This window comes from Salarias fasciatus, chromosome 14 (assembly GCF_902148845.1).
Source record: "Salarias fasciatus chromosome 14, fSalaFa1.1, whole genome shotgun sequence".
In the NCBI taxonomy this organism is placed as follows: domain Eukaryota; kingdom Metazoa; phylum Chordata; class Actinopteri; order Blenniiformes; family Blenniidae; genus Salarias; species Salarias fasciatus.
In genome coordinates this window covers 165,976-185,015 of record NC_043758.1, presented here as the reverse complement: position 1 = coordinate 185,015, position 19,040 = coordinate 165,976, and the positions used below count along the sequence as shown (strand labels likewise).

The following is a 19,040-nucleotide window of genomic DNA, read 5'->3' as shown; positions in this document are numbered from 1 at the left end:
AGGCGTGGCAGCTGCAGTGAATCTACAAGACACACTGACGACGTTATAAACACTCGATCAAGACTCAGCGCCACACATCACTCTGGCTGTGGCAGCAGGACCAGCCAAGAACCTGGGCCCCATGATGAAGCATGCCCTGGACAAATCAAACGTTTGGAGCCCCGCTGTTAACCCACTACTGCAGTACTGTAAACAAAAGAATAGCTACCGCATTGTTCACAGGTCACATGCAGCACAAACACTAGAAAAAACCCACATTACAAAGAACACACGGCTAAGAAAACACAGACTCTCCAATCGCAGAAAAACTGCTGGAGTAGGGACCCTGCAGGAGTGGAACAGGGACCCTCAGATGTAGGACACTGTACCAGCATTGAACCAGCACGCATTAAAATGAAAAATGGGATCCCTATCTATCAGCCACAGTACCCCCTCCCTGAAGCTAAATTCAATGGTGTAAGAAACACTATACAGGGGTTACTGAAAACAGGAGTACTGATTGAATGTCGATCAAAATATAACACACCATTGAACCCGGTTGAGAAACCGGGGAAGCCCGACTCTCAGCTGGTGCATGATCTGAGAACAATAAACGCTAATCTGGAAACATCAAACTATGACACACCGAACCCCTACACCATGCTGGCAGGAACAGAGCAAAAGAACATATTTTTTACAGTCATGGATCTCTCTAATGCATTCTTCTGCATCCCGATAACTGAGAACTCACAGAAGTACTTTGCGTTCTCTTATGAAGGAAAACAATATACCTACACCAGGCTGCCCCTAGGACTGAATGACAGCCCCTCCCTCTTCAATGCTGCACTGAGAAATCTAATGAAAGAGCTGACTATCCCACCTGACGTGACCTTCCTCCAATATGTCGACGACATATTGATCGCTAGTCCATCAGAACAAACCACAGCCGAAGCGACAACTTATCTCCTCAAATGGTTGGCAGAAAAAGGATTTAAAGTTTGTAAACAGAAGCTGCAGCTCTGCCGACCCAGAGTAACCTTCCATATCAGTCACAGGAGACCACAAAGACACAATATTGTCACATCCGAAGCCGGCCACGGTGAAAGAACTAATGAGCTTCCTGGGCTTAACTAACTACAGCAAAAACTTTGTAAGCGAATATAGAGAAACAATCCACCCTCTGCGCCAAATGATTAAAACTGCAGGAAGCTGAAATTAATCCCACCCACTCGAATGGACTGTGGAGGGAGAAAAGGCCTTCATCAAAACTAAACAGTGGACGCCATTGAAGCAGGACAACCGAGCTGCGTAAGGGGGGTGACGCCATCACAAACTCCATTCAGAAAACAGCTCACATAACAATGGGACATGAAACTTACACACACATGAACCATGCAGTAACAAGTTTTATTACAAGCCAATGATTTTCAGTTTTACCAGACGAGGAAGCTGAAGAGCGTTCTCATTCTCCATCAGACTGACACTCGCTCTGAGGCAGCTAACAATAACACGGCCTCGGGGATAAAACAGAATGAACCACATGACCGCCAACAAGTCACAGCAAGAATATCAAACACACACGACTCTGACCACAGAAGAAGTGATCAGACCTGATCTGACATTATTGATGATGGACACAGTCACTGCTCTCCGCTGAACAACAAACAAACACTCATAGAAAAACTTGGATCCATCAGACGACTAGTGACCTTCACACTCTGCTCCCCACAGAGCAGACTGAAGGATATTTATTTTATTCTATCAGCATGAAGGACACAAGATTATAAGGTGGAATTTAGAAAGCAGAAACTTCTCTGATCATTCACCAGCTTGCCTCGTTCTGCATTTAGACAGCAGAGCAAAGAAAACTATATTGGAAACTGAATCTGAGCTTACATTAAAACAGCAATACTACAAATAAAACCTGAAATACAGACCTTTCTCCAGATTAATGTCTGAAGAGAAGTTAACCAAATATACTCTGGATACATTAAAAGAAGTTGTCAGAGGTAAACGGATCTCTCTTGGGACAGTAATTAAATTAAAAAAAAAAAAAAAAAAACTTAAGAACTTAAGAATTATCCAAAAGGCCTGCGGAAAAATAACAGCGATAAATAAGATCCTCAAGTAATGATTAGAATGAAAGAAGCTGCAAATCAAAATGTGGACATGTATAAAGAAAAGAAAAGTGGATAAAATAAAGGTTGAGGTTTTAAAACATTTGTCAGGTAAGACTTAAAGCTGCAAAATGATTGTTGAAGAAAGATATGGAAAAGACAAACTATACGATCAATATATAGAATATCAGTACCAAAAGCAAGATAAACTTACATTATATGGAAAGAGATTAATGCAGCATTTCAGAATTATTATAAACCTCTATTAAACTTAGCCACAACAACAAAATGAAGAGAATATTAAAAGATTTTTCAACTGATTAATCTTAGCATCAGTCGGAAAACAAGAAAAGAAATATGACAGACCACAAGAAAAGGTTTTGTCGCTACTCTACTACTACTCTACTATAAATTTAAAATAACAAGAAACCAGGAAGTGTTCACCAGTATTAGAATATTTTAAAGAAGACTTTCCTCAAACACTTCCAGATTCATTTAACTGGACACAAAAAAGCGGCAACATGACCCCTTGACCCCGGGGTCAGTCCCTCCTTAGTGGAGTAAGGAGGAACTTGTAGTAATTATTGCTTGATTTGATATTATTTTGAATATTTTTTGGGGAATTTTAGAACATTTCAATTCATTTGGGTTTCGTCGTAGAGATTTAGATATACTTAAAGGATGGTTTATTTGCTCACTGAGCTGATAAATGAAAAACGACAGAGTGAATATATGACACTAATTTGGGAAAAAAATGTTTAAAAAAACCATAAATAAATTAAAAAAAACAGCGAATAAAAATTGATTGATGAATTATTATAAAGTAGTAATATGAATTAAAATATTTAGATTAAACTGCTAAATAAATGACAAGTAGCTAAATTACTAACAGCTTTAACACAAGTAGACCTTGATCACTAACAAAATAAAATGAAACAATGAAAAACCTTCAAAGAGCTGCAGCACAACCAGAGAAAGACAACTGGATCAGGAAAAGAGCAGCACTCAGACACACACACTCTCAGATTATATTGTTGTGATTTCATAACCGGTATCAGCTTCACCGTCTCCACATTCAGCCTAAACTGGAACAAGAACACAAAATTTACTGACACTTAATATGGTTTTTCAACTGAACTCATTTTTGGAGAAATATAGAAAAACAGAGGAACGTCTACAGGGGATGGTATCAATGTAAAAATTTGATTCTAAATGGTTTTTGGCCGTCCAGCCACTGGTGTGAGCAGCAGCTCATGCTACCAAGACAGACTGCAGAAACAGGGAGTATTAAGACTGCCTTACTGATAAAACCATCCTGCATGATTTTTAATGAAAACTCCACAAAATCAGAGCAACAATTTCAGTGAAGTGAAAAGAACAGATCCTTGTTGGTGATGGAGAACATTCTGACAACGATGTGATCAAATCAACCGGAGCTCAGTTTAAAATCAAACTCTAACCTGAACCATGGAAGGTTTATCTTCACAGGATCAGGAGGTCCAGCTCCAAAACCAGTCCCACCAGGGACAGTGGGGGACCAGTCCCAAGGAAACAACAGGGGCTGCAACAAACCATGTGACCCAGGAGACCGACCACAGTCTGACTAGACGATAACAGAGTGACTGATGGCACAGGACTTGACGTGTCTTCACTGACCCACCGACTGACACCCGACGACACCTGAAAAACCTGGACAGAGACTCTGAGGACGAGGACGGACAAGCCTCACAGGAGGTCTGATAAGCCGTTGTGTAGACTGGTTGTGATATTCAGTCAGGCCTGATCACCCTGCTGGTCATCACAATCCTGGCCATAACACTCACTTTGTGGTGGGAGGCCCAGAGGCATGAGAGAAGATACTAAACAAATAAAATATGACATTATGGCGTTTGGAGCCTGAATAATCGAAGGGGAGACTAGTTTGAACATTGGACTCTGTATTGGCTGAGAAAGGTGGTGGAGCAGCATGTTTGGAACAGTCTGCTGCTCAGTTCTCCAAACAACTCGGCTCCTGATCAGGTCCCCACAAAGGCCTTCGAAGGTCTGAGCTCAGTGTCAGAGAGATTGGCTGAACACTCTGGAGCTAATAATCCTCCAACAGAAGGGGGGAGAAAATCTTTGGGAAATAGAAATCATATATTCTCCCTCTGTTGGAGCTGCTCACTGTCGTCACAGTGGTGGAGACTCTCAGCAGGGGGCGCTGTGTCCCTCATATCAGAGCGCCCTGCCTTAGATGCATCGATTCGGCCTTGACTAAAAGTTACACTCGAGATCCACCACCACCTTTTCAAATGGCTAAAAATTGCCTCACTGATGTCTCCCTCTGAGCCCGGAGGTCCTGACACTGAAGAAGAGACTACCTGGACCAGGACCAGGACCTGGACCAGGACCAAGTGGACCACTGGAGGACCCATGGCGATATCGGGATGAAGAGGACGACGCTGTCTGATGAAGATCACCTCCACGCCCCTCCCCTTTGAGTATAACATTTGCGTTGCTACTGCTAATACATACCCACATATATTCACGCTGCACACACGTAGAAACTCCGGAGCTTTGATTTTTTAGCTTGATTTTTTAGAGTGATTTTTTTTTTGGTTAATTTTTTTTTTTTAGGCTTATTTAGGATGATTTTTTTTAATTAATTTTTAGAATGATTAATTTTTTGGGATGATTTTTATGATGATTTATAGGTTGATTAATAAATGGGTTGATTCAGTTACACACCTTTTCTTTTTTCTGTCCTCTTTCCTTCAAAATAGATTAAGTTTGATTCAGTGATTCATGTATTGATTTATAAAAAGGATATAATCAGTAGAAAGGAAAATCTGAAAAAAAATACAATTATATTAAAACTAAAGTTACGGTTTAAAACATAAATTAATTACAATATTACAGATATTATGTTTTCTTGGAAAAATAACACAAAAAAATAATTAAAAATAATCAAAAAAATAAAAGTAAATCAATCAATCGATAAAATCAGTAAATAAATAATGGTAATAATAGCAATAATAATACAAATCACATAGTTATTAGAGAACCGATTTTACTTGGAATGATTGGAAAAATCTGAAGGTAATAATACATATGATAATGGTAAGACTAAAATGATTTTTGGACACTTGGAACGATTAAAAATGATTAGCATTAAAAAACCTTAATACAAGTTTGTAGTTTTGTATACTAGCATTAGAAAATAGCTTGCATGCTTATTATATTATATAAACAAAATTGTGCAAATTGCTGGAGCTGTGATCTGTGGTAATGAAGGGTTTAGAGCTCCTGAGGAAAGGTTTTCCGTCAGTACGGAGGTAGACAGGCCCAGATCGGTGAAGGGAGGCTTGCTGTTTTTTCTTTTATTTTTACCCTCTTATTTTTATTCTTTAAATTTTTCTCTTTTCATCTTCTTTCCCTACACATGCATATTTACATAGGCATCCGGCAATGAAGAACGCTTGCTGCCCTTAACTGCCTTTTCAACACGCTTACGCATAGTCACATATGTCTTGGGATGGTGAAGGATCCTGTCTGAGATCGGAATGTACCGAGAGGGGGCGGGGCTACGTCATGGAGGATTGATGACAGGCTATTTTACCTACTTCGGCATACACATGAACACACATACACATCAACACGCACACTCACACATTCATTTTTTTGGTGATGTGATGAAATCATATCAAAGGGGGGAACTGTTAGGGATATACTTTAATTGGCACTACTATTATGGAATAATTGTATTAACTGCACATTAGGCCTTTCCTGAGAGAAGTACACCAAGGTTATAAGATGCTCTGCTAAAGTGTAAACATACCCACACGTTCCGGAGAAACCAACACACACTCACTAGTGTTCCAAAACATACCGGATAAGGATGTCAGCTCTTGGTTGGCAGCTGACATCAATATCAAATTGTCCAATTGCGAACAAAGTCCAGCCTATCTGTCGGGGCCCAGCCCAGAAGAACATGGAATAAAAACTCTGATTCATCAACAATCAGGACCCTTTCGGGGCGAAATACTTTGTATCTTTCCCTGTAAGGTCCAGCGCTGAGCATTACATCTGGCTATACTTGAATAAATGGTCATAATCTGAAGTCAGTCGTTTTGGCATTTTTCATACCAAGCATAGAATAAAAGAACCGGGTGGAGTCGGCGGGACGGAAGTCCTGGGCTCCAACATATGTCTGAAATACAGTTAAAAAGGGTTTCTATTGGCCCTGAGTCATCAGGAGACACGGCGACGTACAGCTGAGTGTCGTCAGCGTAGCTATGAAAACTGATGCCGTGTCTCCTGATGACGTCCCCAAGTGGAAGCATGTAGAGATTAAATAGCATGGGACCTAAAATTGAACCTTGGGGAACCCCACACCTAATTTCATGGGTTCCTGAGGAAAATGTATCCAAACTTACATAAAAACATCGATCTGTGAGATAAGAACTAAACCAGTTAAGAACAGTACCAGAGAGGCCCACCAGGTGCCTCAATCTGTCTATTAAAATGTGGCGGTCTACTGTGTCAAAAGCAGCACTCAGGTCCAGTAGAACCATCACTGTGAGTTTTTTATTATCTAAATTTCACCTGATATCATTTAAAATCTTTAAAAGGGCGTCTCGGTACTGTGGTTCACTCTAAAACCAGACTGATGCCTTTCTACAATGTTATTCAATTTCAGTTCAATTCATCTTTATTTATAAAGTGCCAATTACAACATGGTAGTTTCTAGACACTTTTACAGAGAAACCCAACAGCTCCACATGAGCAAAAGAAGCGACTGTGGAAAGGAAAAACTCCCTTTTAACAGAAAGAAACCTTTGCAGAACCAGGCTCAGAGGAGAACCCTGCAGAACCAGGCTCAGAGGAGAACCCTGCAGAACCAGGCTCAGAGGTGGTCTTCCTGCTGTCCCGGTTGGGGTGAGGGGACAGAAAGAGAAGGACACAGGACAGAAAGTTTCTTGTATCTACATACCGTTCATATATAAACACAGGGTACAGAGGCTACAGGAGGAACAATCATCAGTGACATGTAGCAATAAAATGAAATTACAGTAGTACAATGAAATTACATTGAAACGAGAGAAGGAGCAGAACTGGGAGTCGGTTCCACATGGTAGAACCCGGGGTTCAGTAAACCTTCCACTCACTGGGTCCGGGTTCCTCCATTAATCAGTGGAGCAGCTGTTTTCATTGAAGCCCAATTAGAACTGAACCCATTGAATCCAGGCTGTCTCAATGGATCAGCTGATTGATGGTCTGTCTGTGATCCCTCAAGCACGACTCTACTCCACCTCAGAGACAGCCTCTTGGTCCAGGGTTTTGGTGTTCTGACTTTTTGGTCTCCCATAGTGGAAAGAGAGAGAGAGGGAGAGAGAGAGAGGGGGAGAGATAATTTTATTTCCATTGAAGTGGACACAGGTTCACAGATTTATACAATAAATCCACGACTCATTTTCCCAACATTACAGAACAGTTACATAATAGTTTTGAGAGAGAGTGACAGAGAGAGAGAGGGGGAGAGAGAGAGAAAGAGAGAGAGCGAGAGAGAGAGAGAGAGAAAGAGAGCGAGCAGGCGCGACTCCTAGCTGTAAGCTTTATTGAACAGAAAGGTCTTCATCCTGGTCTTAAAGCAGAGACTGAGTCAGCCTCCCTTCCAGACTCTGGGAGCTGGTTCCACATAACAGGAGCCTGATAGCTAAAGGCTCCACCTCCTGTTCTACTGTTAGAGAAGCAGGAACCTCCAGCAGACCAGCACTCTGAGAAGGAAGCGTTCTCCTGGGACAGTCTGGGACTAACAGCTGTTTAAGATCTGATGGTTCCTGGTTGTTCAGGGCTGTATAGGTTCAGAGGAGGATTTTGAATTCTGTTCTAGATTTAACAGGAAGCAGTGAAGGGAAGCTGATATTGGGCTGATATGATCTCTCCTACTGGTTCCTGTGAGAACTCTTGCTGCAGCATTTTGAACGAGTTGGAGACTTTTTAGGCAGTTATTGGTTCCTGATAACAAGGAGTTACAGTAGTCTACTCTGGAGGAACAGATGATGGATTCATTTCTCAGCCTGGCTTTGAGTCAGCATGTTCCTGATTTTAGAAATATTACCAGGTGAAAGAAGGAGGTCCTGCAGACCTGTTTAATGTGGGAGTTAAAGGATAAATCTTGGTCAAAGATCACTCCCAGGTTCCTCACAGTGTTACTGGGAGTTAAAGCAACACCATCTAGGGTCAGTATTTGATTAGATCATTTTTCTCTCAGGTGTTTTGGGCCAAATAAAATAACTTCTGTTTTATCTAAATTTCGGAGGAGAAAATTATGACTCATCCAGGTTTTTATGTCATTAAGACAAGCTTCTAGTTTGACCAGCTGATCGGTGTCGTCTGGTTTCAGGGATCGGTAGATCTGTGGATCATCTGCATAACAGTGGAAGTTAATGGAGTGTTTCCTGATGATGTTCCTACAGGAAGCATGTATAATGTGAAGAGTATAGGTCCTAAAACAGAACCCTGTGGGACTCCATATTTAACTTTGATCCGGGCTGAAGAATCGTCATTAACATGAACAAAGTGGAACCTGTCTGTTAAATATGATTGAAACCAGTTTAATGCTGAACCTTTAATCCCAATAGTATATTCTAGTCTCTGTAGTAGAATATCATGATCAGCAGTGTGGAATGCAGCACTGAGATCTATCAGGACCAGAACAGAGACCAGAACAGAGACCAGTCCTCTATCTGAGGCTGTGAGGAGATCATTAGTGACTTTTACCAGAGCTGTCTCTGTGCTGTGATGAGCTCTGGAACCTGACTGACAAGACTCTAATAGGTTATTGTTATATAAATGGTCGCTAAGCTGACTTCAACAGCTTTCTCTAGGATTTTAGAAATAAAGGGAAGGTTGGATACTGGTCTGTAACTTGTTAGAACTCCTGGATCGAGGGTGGCTTTAGAGGAGAGGTTTGATAACAGAACCTTAAAGGCCTGTGGAACATAGCCTGTCGCTAAGGATAAGTTGATCTGATCTAATATTGATGTACTGATCAGGGGGAAAATGTCTTTAAACAGTCCTGTTGGGATTTGATCTAATGTACAAGTTGTAGGTTTAGATGAGGAACTCAGAGAGTTCAATAGGATGGAAGCTCAGTAGCTGTGAGTCAGGTTCTACTGACAGATCTGAGGATGTGGTTGGTTGGTCTGTGACCACGTTGGGGAGAGTGCTTTCAGTTTTATCTCCAATAGTTCTGATTTTGTGATTAAAGAAACTGACAAAATCATTGCTGCTTCAGGCTGAGGGGATCTGAGGCTCAGCAGAGCTGTGACTTCCTGTCAGCCTGGCTCTGGTATTAAAGAGGAACCTGGGGCTGTTCTGGTTTCTTCTATTAAGGATGAATAGTAGGCAGTTCCAGTTTTACGTAAAGTTTTTTTTATAAGTTAATAGACTGTCTTGCCAGGCAGTACGAAATACTTCTAGTTGGGTTAGATGCCATTTCCTCTCTAGTTTTCCAGCTGATCTTTTTAATGTTTGCAGTTGTTTGTTGTACCACGGAGCTCGTCTCCTGTGGGTTCATGTTATTAACTTCAGGGGAGCAACTGAGTCCAGTGTGGAGCAGAGTGAAGCTGCTGCTTCATCTACGACTAAATCACCCTGAGTGGGGCTGATACTGCTGCTAATGCTAATGCTAATGCTGATACTGCTGTCCACTGGGCCAACAGATGGAGTGAAGTTAATATTGATGGATCATTTCCTTGAATTTGGTCACATTATCCTCTGACAGACATCTTCTAAGTTTAAGTTTTTTCCCAGGTACTTTAAAACCAGTTAACGTAAACTCAAATGATAACAGGAAGTGATCAGACAGTACAGGGTTGTTAACTGGTCCATATCAATACCGTCGGTGAGAACAAGGTGGAGGGTGATATTAAAGTGATGAGTAGGTTTATTCACCTCCTGAGAAAAAACAATTGTATCAAGTAGTGAACTGAAAGCAGTGTTCAGGCTGTCAGTGTCAACATCTACATGAATATTAAAGTCTAAACTACAATGATTTGATCTGAGCTTCAGACTAAACTGGAGAGAAAGTCTGAACATTCAGAGTGTGGAGCAGGGGGGGGGATACACTCCAGCCAGCAGGACTGGCTTCTGTGTTTTCCAGCTGGAGTTAGTGAGATTCAGAGTGAGACTTTCAAAGGTTTTATGCTTAGTTTCAGTTCCAGGACTGATTAGAAGTTTAGAGTTCTAGATGGACGCTACTCCACCGCCTCGGCCAGATTCTGGGGAATATGATAGTTGACATGTGTATTTGGGGTGCATTTATTGTGTGTATTTATTGATCATTAAAAAGTCATTGACTTGGTTAAAAACCAGTCTTTCTAAAACTTTACTTAAAAACGGTCAGTTGGATCCTGGTCTGTAGTTATTCAGAACATTGGGGTCTAAATTGCTCTTCTTCAGAAGGGGCTTCACCACCGCCATTTTAAAGGCAGTGGGGAAGACACCCATCTGAAGAGAGCAGTTCATGATATTTAAAATCTGTTCCTCCAGGAAACCATAAAGTTATTTAAAAAGTGGTGTGGGGATGGGATCTAAAAGGCAGGTTGTAGATTTTACTTGGGAGAAAACTGGACCAAGAGTCCTTCATCAACCAGTGTTTCCTCAGGCATGGACAACGGTTCAGCTGTGTTCACTGATAAAACCTGTTGGGGTAAAAGACTGGACCTGATGTCCATGATTTTAGTTCTGAAGTGGTCTGCAGAGTCTTCACAGAGAGCGTCTGTCGGCTCCTTAAAAGCTTTATTAAAATTAGTGAATTAGTAAAACTGTTGAGGGTGGAGAAAAGGAACCGAGGATTGTCTTTATTGTCTGAAATAAGTTGAGAGAAGTGGGAAGTTCAGCCTGTTGAACTGCATTATTGTAAATTTTGAGTTGTTGAAAGAAGGTGGAGGAAATCCAAGTTGACTGTAGATCACCAGATTCTACACTCCTGCAGTTTCTTTTCAGTTTGATGATTGTATCGTTTTTCCTCCACGGGGGTTTGGGATGGCCCTTGATTGTTTTAGTTAAAAGTGGAGCGACTGAGTCCAGACTGGACTTCAGTTTACTGTTAAAATCATCAATGATAAAATCACAGGGTGCAGGTAAAATCACAGCAGGAGTGCTCTGTAAGATCTCTATAAAACTACTGCAGCCACTTCAGAAGTAAGGTAGCGTCTCCTCACTGTTCTCACCGGGGCCCCCTGCTGGTTAAAACTGGTGATGTTAAAAACACACAGTAGTGGTCAGACACAGCCAGGTCATCACCAGAGGACACACTGATGGACAGACCGGGTCAGAACCAGGTCCAGGGGGTTAGAGCCAGGTCCAGGGGGTTAGAACCAGGTCCAGGGTGTGTCCTCTGTTGTGTGACATGCTGTTTAAAATCTAAACAGTTTAAAAGGTTTAAAAATTCTCTGGACATAGAGTCCGAGATGTCATCAACATGTAAGTTAAAATCACCAGTTATTAAAATTCTGTTATATTTAGAATGAATTATTGCTAAAAGTTCTGAAAATTCACTGATAAAAGACTGGAGTACTGAGGGGGTCTGGACACTGTTAAACTGCTAAAAACAGAGGCGTGGTGCTCAAAAGAAGTAAAACTATTAAAAGCCACTGTACACATGTTAAATGAGTTTTTTTAAAATGGAAGCAGTCCCTCCACCCCTCTTACCCTGTCTGGTTGCAAATAAAAAGTTAAAACTGGGTGGGGAAGCCTCAGTGAGGAGAACAGGTGCGTCAGTGCCGCCATGTCTCAGTTAAAAGCAGACTGTCTAAGTTATTGTCTAAAATAAGATCATGAATAATAAAAGATTTGTTTAAGAGAGAGCGCACATTCAGCAGCGCCATATTAATGGTGGTGGGGGCTGGATGTGGCTCTTGGTTAAGTTTCACTGATAAGAGTCCTTTGTCGTTTAAAAACAGTCCGGGGGACGTGGTGTCTGGAGGAGGTGAGGACAGGGATGCTGTGTACAGTGTGTGGTGTGTCCAGGGGCAGTGAAGGTGTGTGAGGGGTGTGTGCGGCATGTGGTGGAAGGGGGGGGTGGGGGGGCTTGCAGGTCGTCAGTCAGCGGGGGATGTGTGTACTGCTTAGTTTAGTTTACTTTAGTTTATTTAGCACATACAATAAAATATATCACAAAAACCAGTGCAGAAAAAGAAACAGTGCAGGGAGGAGCGGGCAAGCCTAAGGCTTATGAAGAGCCCCCACCTAATAAAATTATGCAGATATCGTCAAAAAAAAAACAAACAAAAAAAAAAAAACAAATAAATAAAATACATAAATAAATAAAATACAAAACAATCAAAAAGCATCATAAACTCTCATGCAAAACAAAAGAAAGAAAGAAGAAAAAAAGACAAAAGAAAAGAAAAATGCTGTTGACCTTATATGGACATACTCATAAAAATGGACATTTTTGTTGATCATTATAGGCAACACTGAAAATAAACTAAAAAGAAGTTAGCAGTCTAGGGAAAAGCTAAAGTACAGAGCTCTCTTGGCTACACTTTTGAATTAGATGCTCTCTTGCGCGACTTTTGAAGATAGATAAAGATCTACAATTGTTGGCAATGTGGTACCAACTGTTCCAAACTTTGACACCTCTATACCTAAACAAAAATTGGCTTCTAGATTTAAGACATTTGGGCGGATGTGGAGCTGAGGCCTGTCGTGTTGAGTAAGAATGAAAATGAGAATTTGCTGCAAAGTACGTCCTAAAATGCTCAGGGACCTTGTCATCTGAAGAAAATATCTTGTACATAAAAATGCATATTTGATAACTGTTTATATCATAAATAGTGAGAACCTGGAGATTTTTAAATAAGGGAGCAGCAGTAGCGTCCCAGACAGATCGAGATGCAAGTCTAACAAAGCGATTCTGAAGAATTAAGATTTTTTGTAAGAGTGGTTGTAAATGTACTCCCCCAAACAATATTACAATATGAAAGATGCGGATAGATTAGACTGTAATAAAGAGTAAGAAGACACTGTTTACTAACAAGTTGGTTAACTTTCCTTATTATACCAATAGATTTGTGTATTTTCTTACTCACACAGTAAATCTGTTCTCTCCAACTCAAACTCTCATCAATAATTATTCCTAAGAATCTTGTAGATGATACTTGGGGCATCTCTATGGACTCAATTATAATTTTAGATAAATCCTTATTGTATGATTTTTTCCCACTGAAGATAATAAAGTTAGATTTTTTTATATTCAAAGATAATTTGTTCATTTTGAACCATGTGACAAAGGCATCTAAACCATCATTCGCATCCCTTATTAAGGAATTGAAGTTTGGGTTTGAGAGAACCAGTGTTGTGTCATCTGCAAACATAATTGGAGAAACGATGTTTGAGATGTTACACAAATCATTTATGTAAACAAGGAATAATAGTGGACCAAGGATGGATCCTTGTGGAACTCCACAGTGAAGTTGTGCTCTGTTGGAATGGCAGCCTTTTACACAAACAAACTGAGTTCTGTTTGAAACATAATTTGACAACCATTGATGAGTATCTTTATGGAAACCATATCTGTGAAGCTTAGCCAATAGGATACTGTGATTTATCGTATCAAAGGCTTTTGAAAGATCTAGGAAGACACTACAAGCAAACTCACCCTTTTCTAGCGCTGATGCAATCTTATCAACCAGGTGAATTAAAGCCATAGATGTGGAATGATTTGTTCGGAAGCCATATTGATGTTTAAAAAGATTTTCATTAGAATTTAGATGAAAAATAATCCTTTTGTAAACTATTTTTTCTAAAATCTTTGAGAAGCATGGCAAAATAGAAATAGGCCTATAGTTATTGAAACAACAAGGATCATCCGCTTTAAACAAGGGAATGACTTTTGCAATCTTTAAGTCATATGGTACAACTCCCGTCTTCAGAGACAGGGAAAAAATATGATGAAGAGGTTGCAAGATTGATTGCTTCACCCACTTGACAAGGAATGCTGAAATATTGTCATGGCCAGGTGCAGACAACTTCAGCTGGTCAATTACATCACTTATTTCCTGGGTGTCGGGGAGCTCAAAGCTGGAGATAACAGGAAAAGTTCCTTTTAAGGAATCCAGTGGGTTTCCGTCACAGGAGGGGATGTTATTTGCTAGTTTCAGACCAATGTTTACAAAGAATTCGTTAAACTTTTCGGCGATATCAAATGGGTTGGTTAAAGATTCTTCACCATTTCGAAAGACAGAAGGCAGTTTAGTGGTAGCCCTCTCTCTTTGAATCAGTTGATATATGACTTTCCAAGTGGATTTAATAGTGTTTGAACACCTACTTAATTCATCACTGAAATACTTTCGTTTTGCAGATCTAATTTCATGAATATATATATTTCGGTGGGATTTATACACACTGTGATTGAGAGGAGTGGGAATGTTGACATATCTTTTATATAGTTTGTTCTTTTTCTTCAAAAACTTCAACAAATCAGGTGAAAACCATGGTTTTTTGAAATCTGAGTGGTGTTTCTTTACAAGACTTGTGACAGGAAAACATTCCTCAAAACAAGAGCAGAATACATCCATGAATTTTTGATACGCTAACTCAGCATTGTTCTCCTCATATATGTTATCCCAGGATTTGGAGTCAAGCCTGTCTTTAAACTTGGAAATATTTTTCTCGCTCATTATTCTTTTAGAAATTTTTTCTTTAATGTTTTTAGCTTTGTTAGTCTTGATTTCAGAAAACTGAAAAATAGCTAAATGATCTGACAAGTCTAGATACAATACACCAGATTTCATACAACCAGTCAGAGAGTTTGAGAGGATGTTGTCGATAAGAGTTGCTGATGTCTCTTTAACTCGTGTTGCTTTATGAATAAGAGGGAAAAAATAATTATAATACAAAACATTAAGGTAGTCCTCAACAAGGGTATCTGACTTGTGTTTAAGGAGATTTAAGTTAAAGTCACCTAAGATAAAACAAGATTTATTCTCACGGTTAACACGGTCAAGTAAATAAAACAAACCTTCATTAAAGTCTTCGATGACAGATCTGGAGGGCGGTATATTGCTCCAACAATAATACTCTTTCCACCAGTGACAGGAAGTTCAACAAAAATAGACTCAACGTCGGACGTGTCTGTTCTCAGAGAAAGATCATGTCTTATTTTGAAATCATAATCAGAATGAATAAACAGAGAAACTCCCCCTCTTATTCTGTTTTCTCTTACATAATGGACTGAATTGTAATTTAGAAGTTTAAATGTTTCTTTAGAGTCTTCTGTAAGCCATGTTTCCGTTAGGGCTATAACTGAAAAATCATGCTTAAGTGAAGATAAATAATGAATAAAGTTGTCATAGTTAGATGATAGACTTCTTATGTTGAGATGGAAAGAAGAAAACATATTTGCTGGCATAGAAGAACATAACTCATTGAATTGAGATTCATCATAATAATTACAGAGGTTAGAAATGTCAAATGTGGAAAAAAAGTTTTGATCTGGGTCAACATCACCATTGTAGGCATCAAACTTGGGACCATCAAAGGGCTTGAAAGTCTGATCTTCCAAGGCAATGTAGCAGTCAGCTGAGTTAGAGTCCATGGGTTCAGGGTCTAGGACTAAAACAGCTTTATCCATTGTTTTAATTCAGAACTAATAAGTCTTTAATTCTGGACAAAACAAAAACAACACATAAACCAAACTCAACCTCATGTTGAACCTGCACTTCCGCCTTTGGGCTTTATGATCAGCTTGTCAAACCTTAGGGTGGCTATGTCACCTCTCTCACGGGCAGCCTTTAGCTCTGGGAGGAGATCTCTCCTCTTTTTCTGGACAGCGTCTGAAAAGTCCTCATTAATGTAGACGTTTGAGCCTTTAAGCTTGTTTGCACATGATTGAATGGTCTGCTTGTCTTTGAACCTCAAAAGCTTGACAATGATTGGTCTGGGCCTTTTAGCCTCTTTGTATGTACCAACTCTGTGGGCACGCTCAATTTCAATGTTTTTGGCGTCCAAACCCATGTTCCTCTGTAGCACAGCTCTGACTTTCCTTTCTGACTCATCCCAGTTTTCACCCTTTTCATCTGGGATTCCGTCCACCAGGATATTGTTTCTCCTGGTCTGGTTCTCAATGTAATCCAGTTTCTCAAAACAGTCTGGAGAAGGAATCCTAGCCAGGTCCCCCTCTACTTTCTTTATGGCAATGTCAAGTTGTTTTATTTTTGCTACTGTTGTTTTGTGCTCTTTGGACATTTCATCCACACCTGCATGGGTAAATTCCAAACTGGATTTTACCCCCTGCAGATCTCTGATCACATCATCCATTCTTTTGTTTACACTCTCGATCATTATTTGCACAGAACATTTGAAGTTTTCCTGTTGCTGCTGTAACATTTCTTTGTAAAACTCCTTTTGTTGTTCAAGTAGCTGGGAGACAACACTCATTGTTACAGGTGCCTCTTCCTCTAGTACTGAGAGGTCTTTAGCACCTTTGGGAGGCATGATGTGATTAGATTTCTAACACAATGTACCAGTCACAATACACCTTCTGGATACCAGCTGCTGCTACCTGGTGGTAGCGGGTGGCCCGGTGGCTAGCTGCTGCTGCTGCCTGGTGGTAGCTGGTGGTCCGGTGGCTAGCTGCTGCTGCTGCCTGGTGGTAGCTGGTGGTCCGGTGGCTAACTGCTGCTGCTGCCTGGTGGCTAATGCCGAGCTGCTGTGGTTGTTGCTCGTATGGCGGTAATCGTTGGCGATGATGATCCGACAAGCCCCGTAAGCGTCCCAGGCTAACAGCGGCTAGCAGCAGCTGACAGCGGTGGTGTACCAGCTAATGACGGCGGCGATCCGCGGAGCGTGGGCAGCGATCCGGGGAGCCCCGCAAGCGTCCGAGGCCAGCGGTGGTGGTGCACCAGCAGGTGACGGCGGCGATCCGGCAGGCCACGACGGCGTCCCAGGCTAGCTGCGGTGGTGTACCGGTAGGTGACGGCAGTGATCCAGGGAGCGTCTTCCGGGTCGGCGTAGCTCCCCTGGCGCGGAGCGTGGAGCTGCTGGGGGAGAGGAGAGGAGAGCACCCTCAGGCCCTTTCCCACAGAGTTGAAGGTGAACCACACTCACACGGGGGATCTCGGTGTTCACTTTCCTTTAACTTATCTTTCACTGAGCGTTGGCAGTATTTCTCCTCGCGTGTCCGTCTCTGGCCGTAGATGGCAGCGGGGGTCAGTTCACTCCAGCAGAATCGACATGCTCCGGCATCAGCGTGCAGTGCGTGGGGCTTGCTGAATGTTACCTGCTAAAATGGAGCTGCCCAGCGGCTCGGGTGAAGTCCGTCCTGGTGATAAAAAGCTGGGCGGTTCCAGAAAAGATTAAAATTGTCAATGAAATAAAAGTTGGAGGCTGTGCAGGAGTGCTGGAGCCAGGTGTTGAGGCTGAGCAGTCTGGAGAAGCGTTCAGCGCCCCTGGAGAAGGTCGGCAAAGGTCCAGAGATAAAAACCGACCTCCCACAGCTCTCCACCAGGTTAGAAAGGTCTTTAAAATCCTGCTTGGTGACTCCGACTGCCGCCGGGCCGTGTCGTTAGTCCTGACGTGGACGATGACCCGGCGGACAGTGGAGGGGAGGGACTGCAGGAGCTCCGGGAGTCCGTGGAGGATCATGGGGACAGTAGCACCAGGAATACACCGCGTCATGGCATTAAAAAAGCAAATATTCCTGATGCTACTGTCCCCAACCAGGAGTGACATGGGGGAGAAGAGGGGACGGGGCGGGGCGGCTGCGGGGAGATGACGTGGGTGTCCGGGGCTGGGGAGCGCTCCGTCAGCGCAGCGGCGCTGCCGGCAGCAACCTTGATGCTGGAGCGGTGGTCCTGGCCCTGGTCCTGGTCCCGGTTCTCCCTGCGGCGGTGGTGGTGGCTCCCGGAGTGCCTCCTCACCGCCTCCCTGATCAGCCTCAGGCGGGCAGCAGAGGCCGAGGTCCAGGGCGATCACTGCCGCTCCGGGACCGGCGGGGAGCGGTCCGGCTCCAGGGCCGCAGCGGAGTGATCCGGGGCTGCAGGGGAGAGATCCGTCTCCGTGGCCGGGTTGGAGCGGGCCGGGACCGTGGCGGAGAGAGCCGTCTCCGGGGTTGCGGTGTTAGTGTCCAGGGCCATGGTGGAGCGACGACGTGGCCTGGCGGTGTCTGGCGGGGTGGCTTCTGGGTTATTGTTGTAGCAGGGAGCAGTGGACCTGCCAGAGGACGCGGAGGCAGCAGAGGCCACGGACCCTCACCACCTGCCGGGCTGCCATCGTACTGCACCAGGGCATGGAAGCGGTTCGAGAGGGGCAGTGGAGGCGAAGCCGTGGTGGGCTTGCGGCCCCGCACTACCACCTCCGCCCAGGAGCGCTGATGGTCCGGGGTTGAGCAGGAGGAGCCCAGGGAGCTGGAGCGGTGGTGTTCATGTAGGACGAGATGATCATAGATTGTCCTTCAGCCAGCGACCGGGCCTGCTCCAGCAGATCGTCTGTTCCCCTGAGCTCCTCCGACAGCCGGCGGATGTCCTCCCGCAGGTCGGCGACGATCCTGTCCGCCTTCACGACCAGGGGGTGCAGGCGAGGTCCGCGGTGCGACGCTGCGGCCATGTTGGGCTGGCGGCACGGCCTCGCTGTACCACACCGGTACCCACGGGCACACGCCTCTGTCCCTGGTGCCCGGGTTCCCTAGCGGTGGAAACCGTGCCGCCGTCTTGCTGCCTCGCCGCTCCTGGATTCACCGCTACCGACTCACCACTCGTGAGCCGCCGCTCCGCCTCGGTGCCGCTGCTCCGTACACAGCCAGAAGCGGCCGCGCTCCTGCGCCATCTCAGTGCTCTGTCTGTGCTGCAACGCCCTCTCCAGGCCTCTCCTGCCTCCTGACTCACCAATTCCCATCACACAGGCACATGTCCTGACAAAGTCCCCCAATCCAAAGTTCCAGGCAGGCAGAAATAT

The 19,040-nt window shown here is 43.2% G+C and overlaps 1 protein-coding gene across 1 annotated transcript in view; it reads right to left on the bottom strand.

The window, feature by feature from the left end:
- Positions 1 to 17,765, bottom strand: part of LOC115400636 (alpha-(1,3)-fucosyltransferase 6-like) — a 32,002-nt gene extending 14,237 nt beyond the window's left edge. The window contains exons 1-2 of the mRNA XM_030108642.1: positions 17,664 to 17,765; positions 16,906 to 17,125 (exon numbers count right to left, since the gene is read on the bottom strand). Of these exons, the coding sequence (XP_029964502.1) occupies positions 16,906 to 17,125; positions 17,664 to 17,765 (322 nt within the window). The remainder of the gene's footprint in view (positions 1 to 16,905; positions 17,126 to 17,663) is intronic.
- Between the last annotated feature and the right edge of the window lie 1,275 nt (positions 17,766 to 19,040).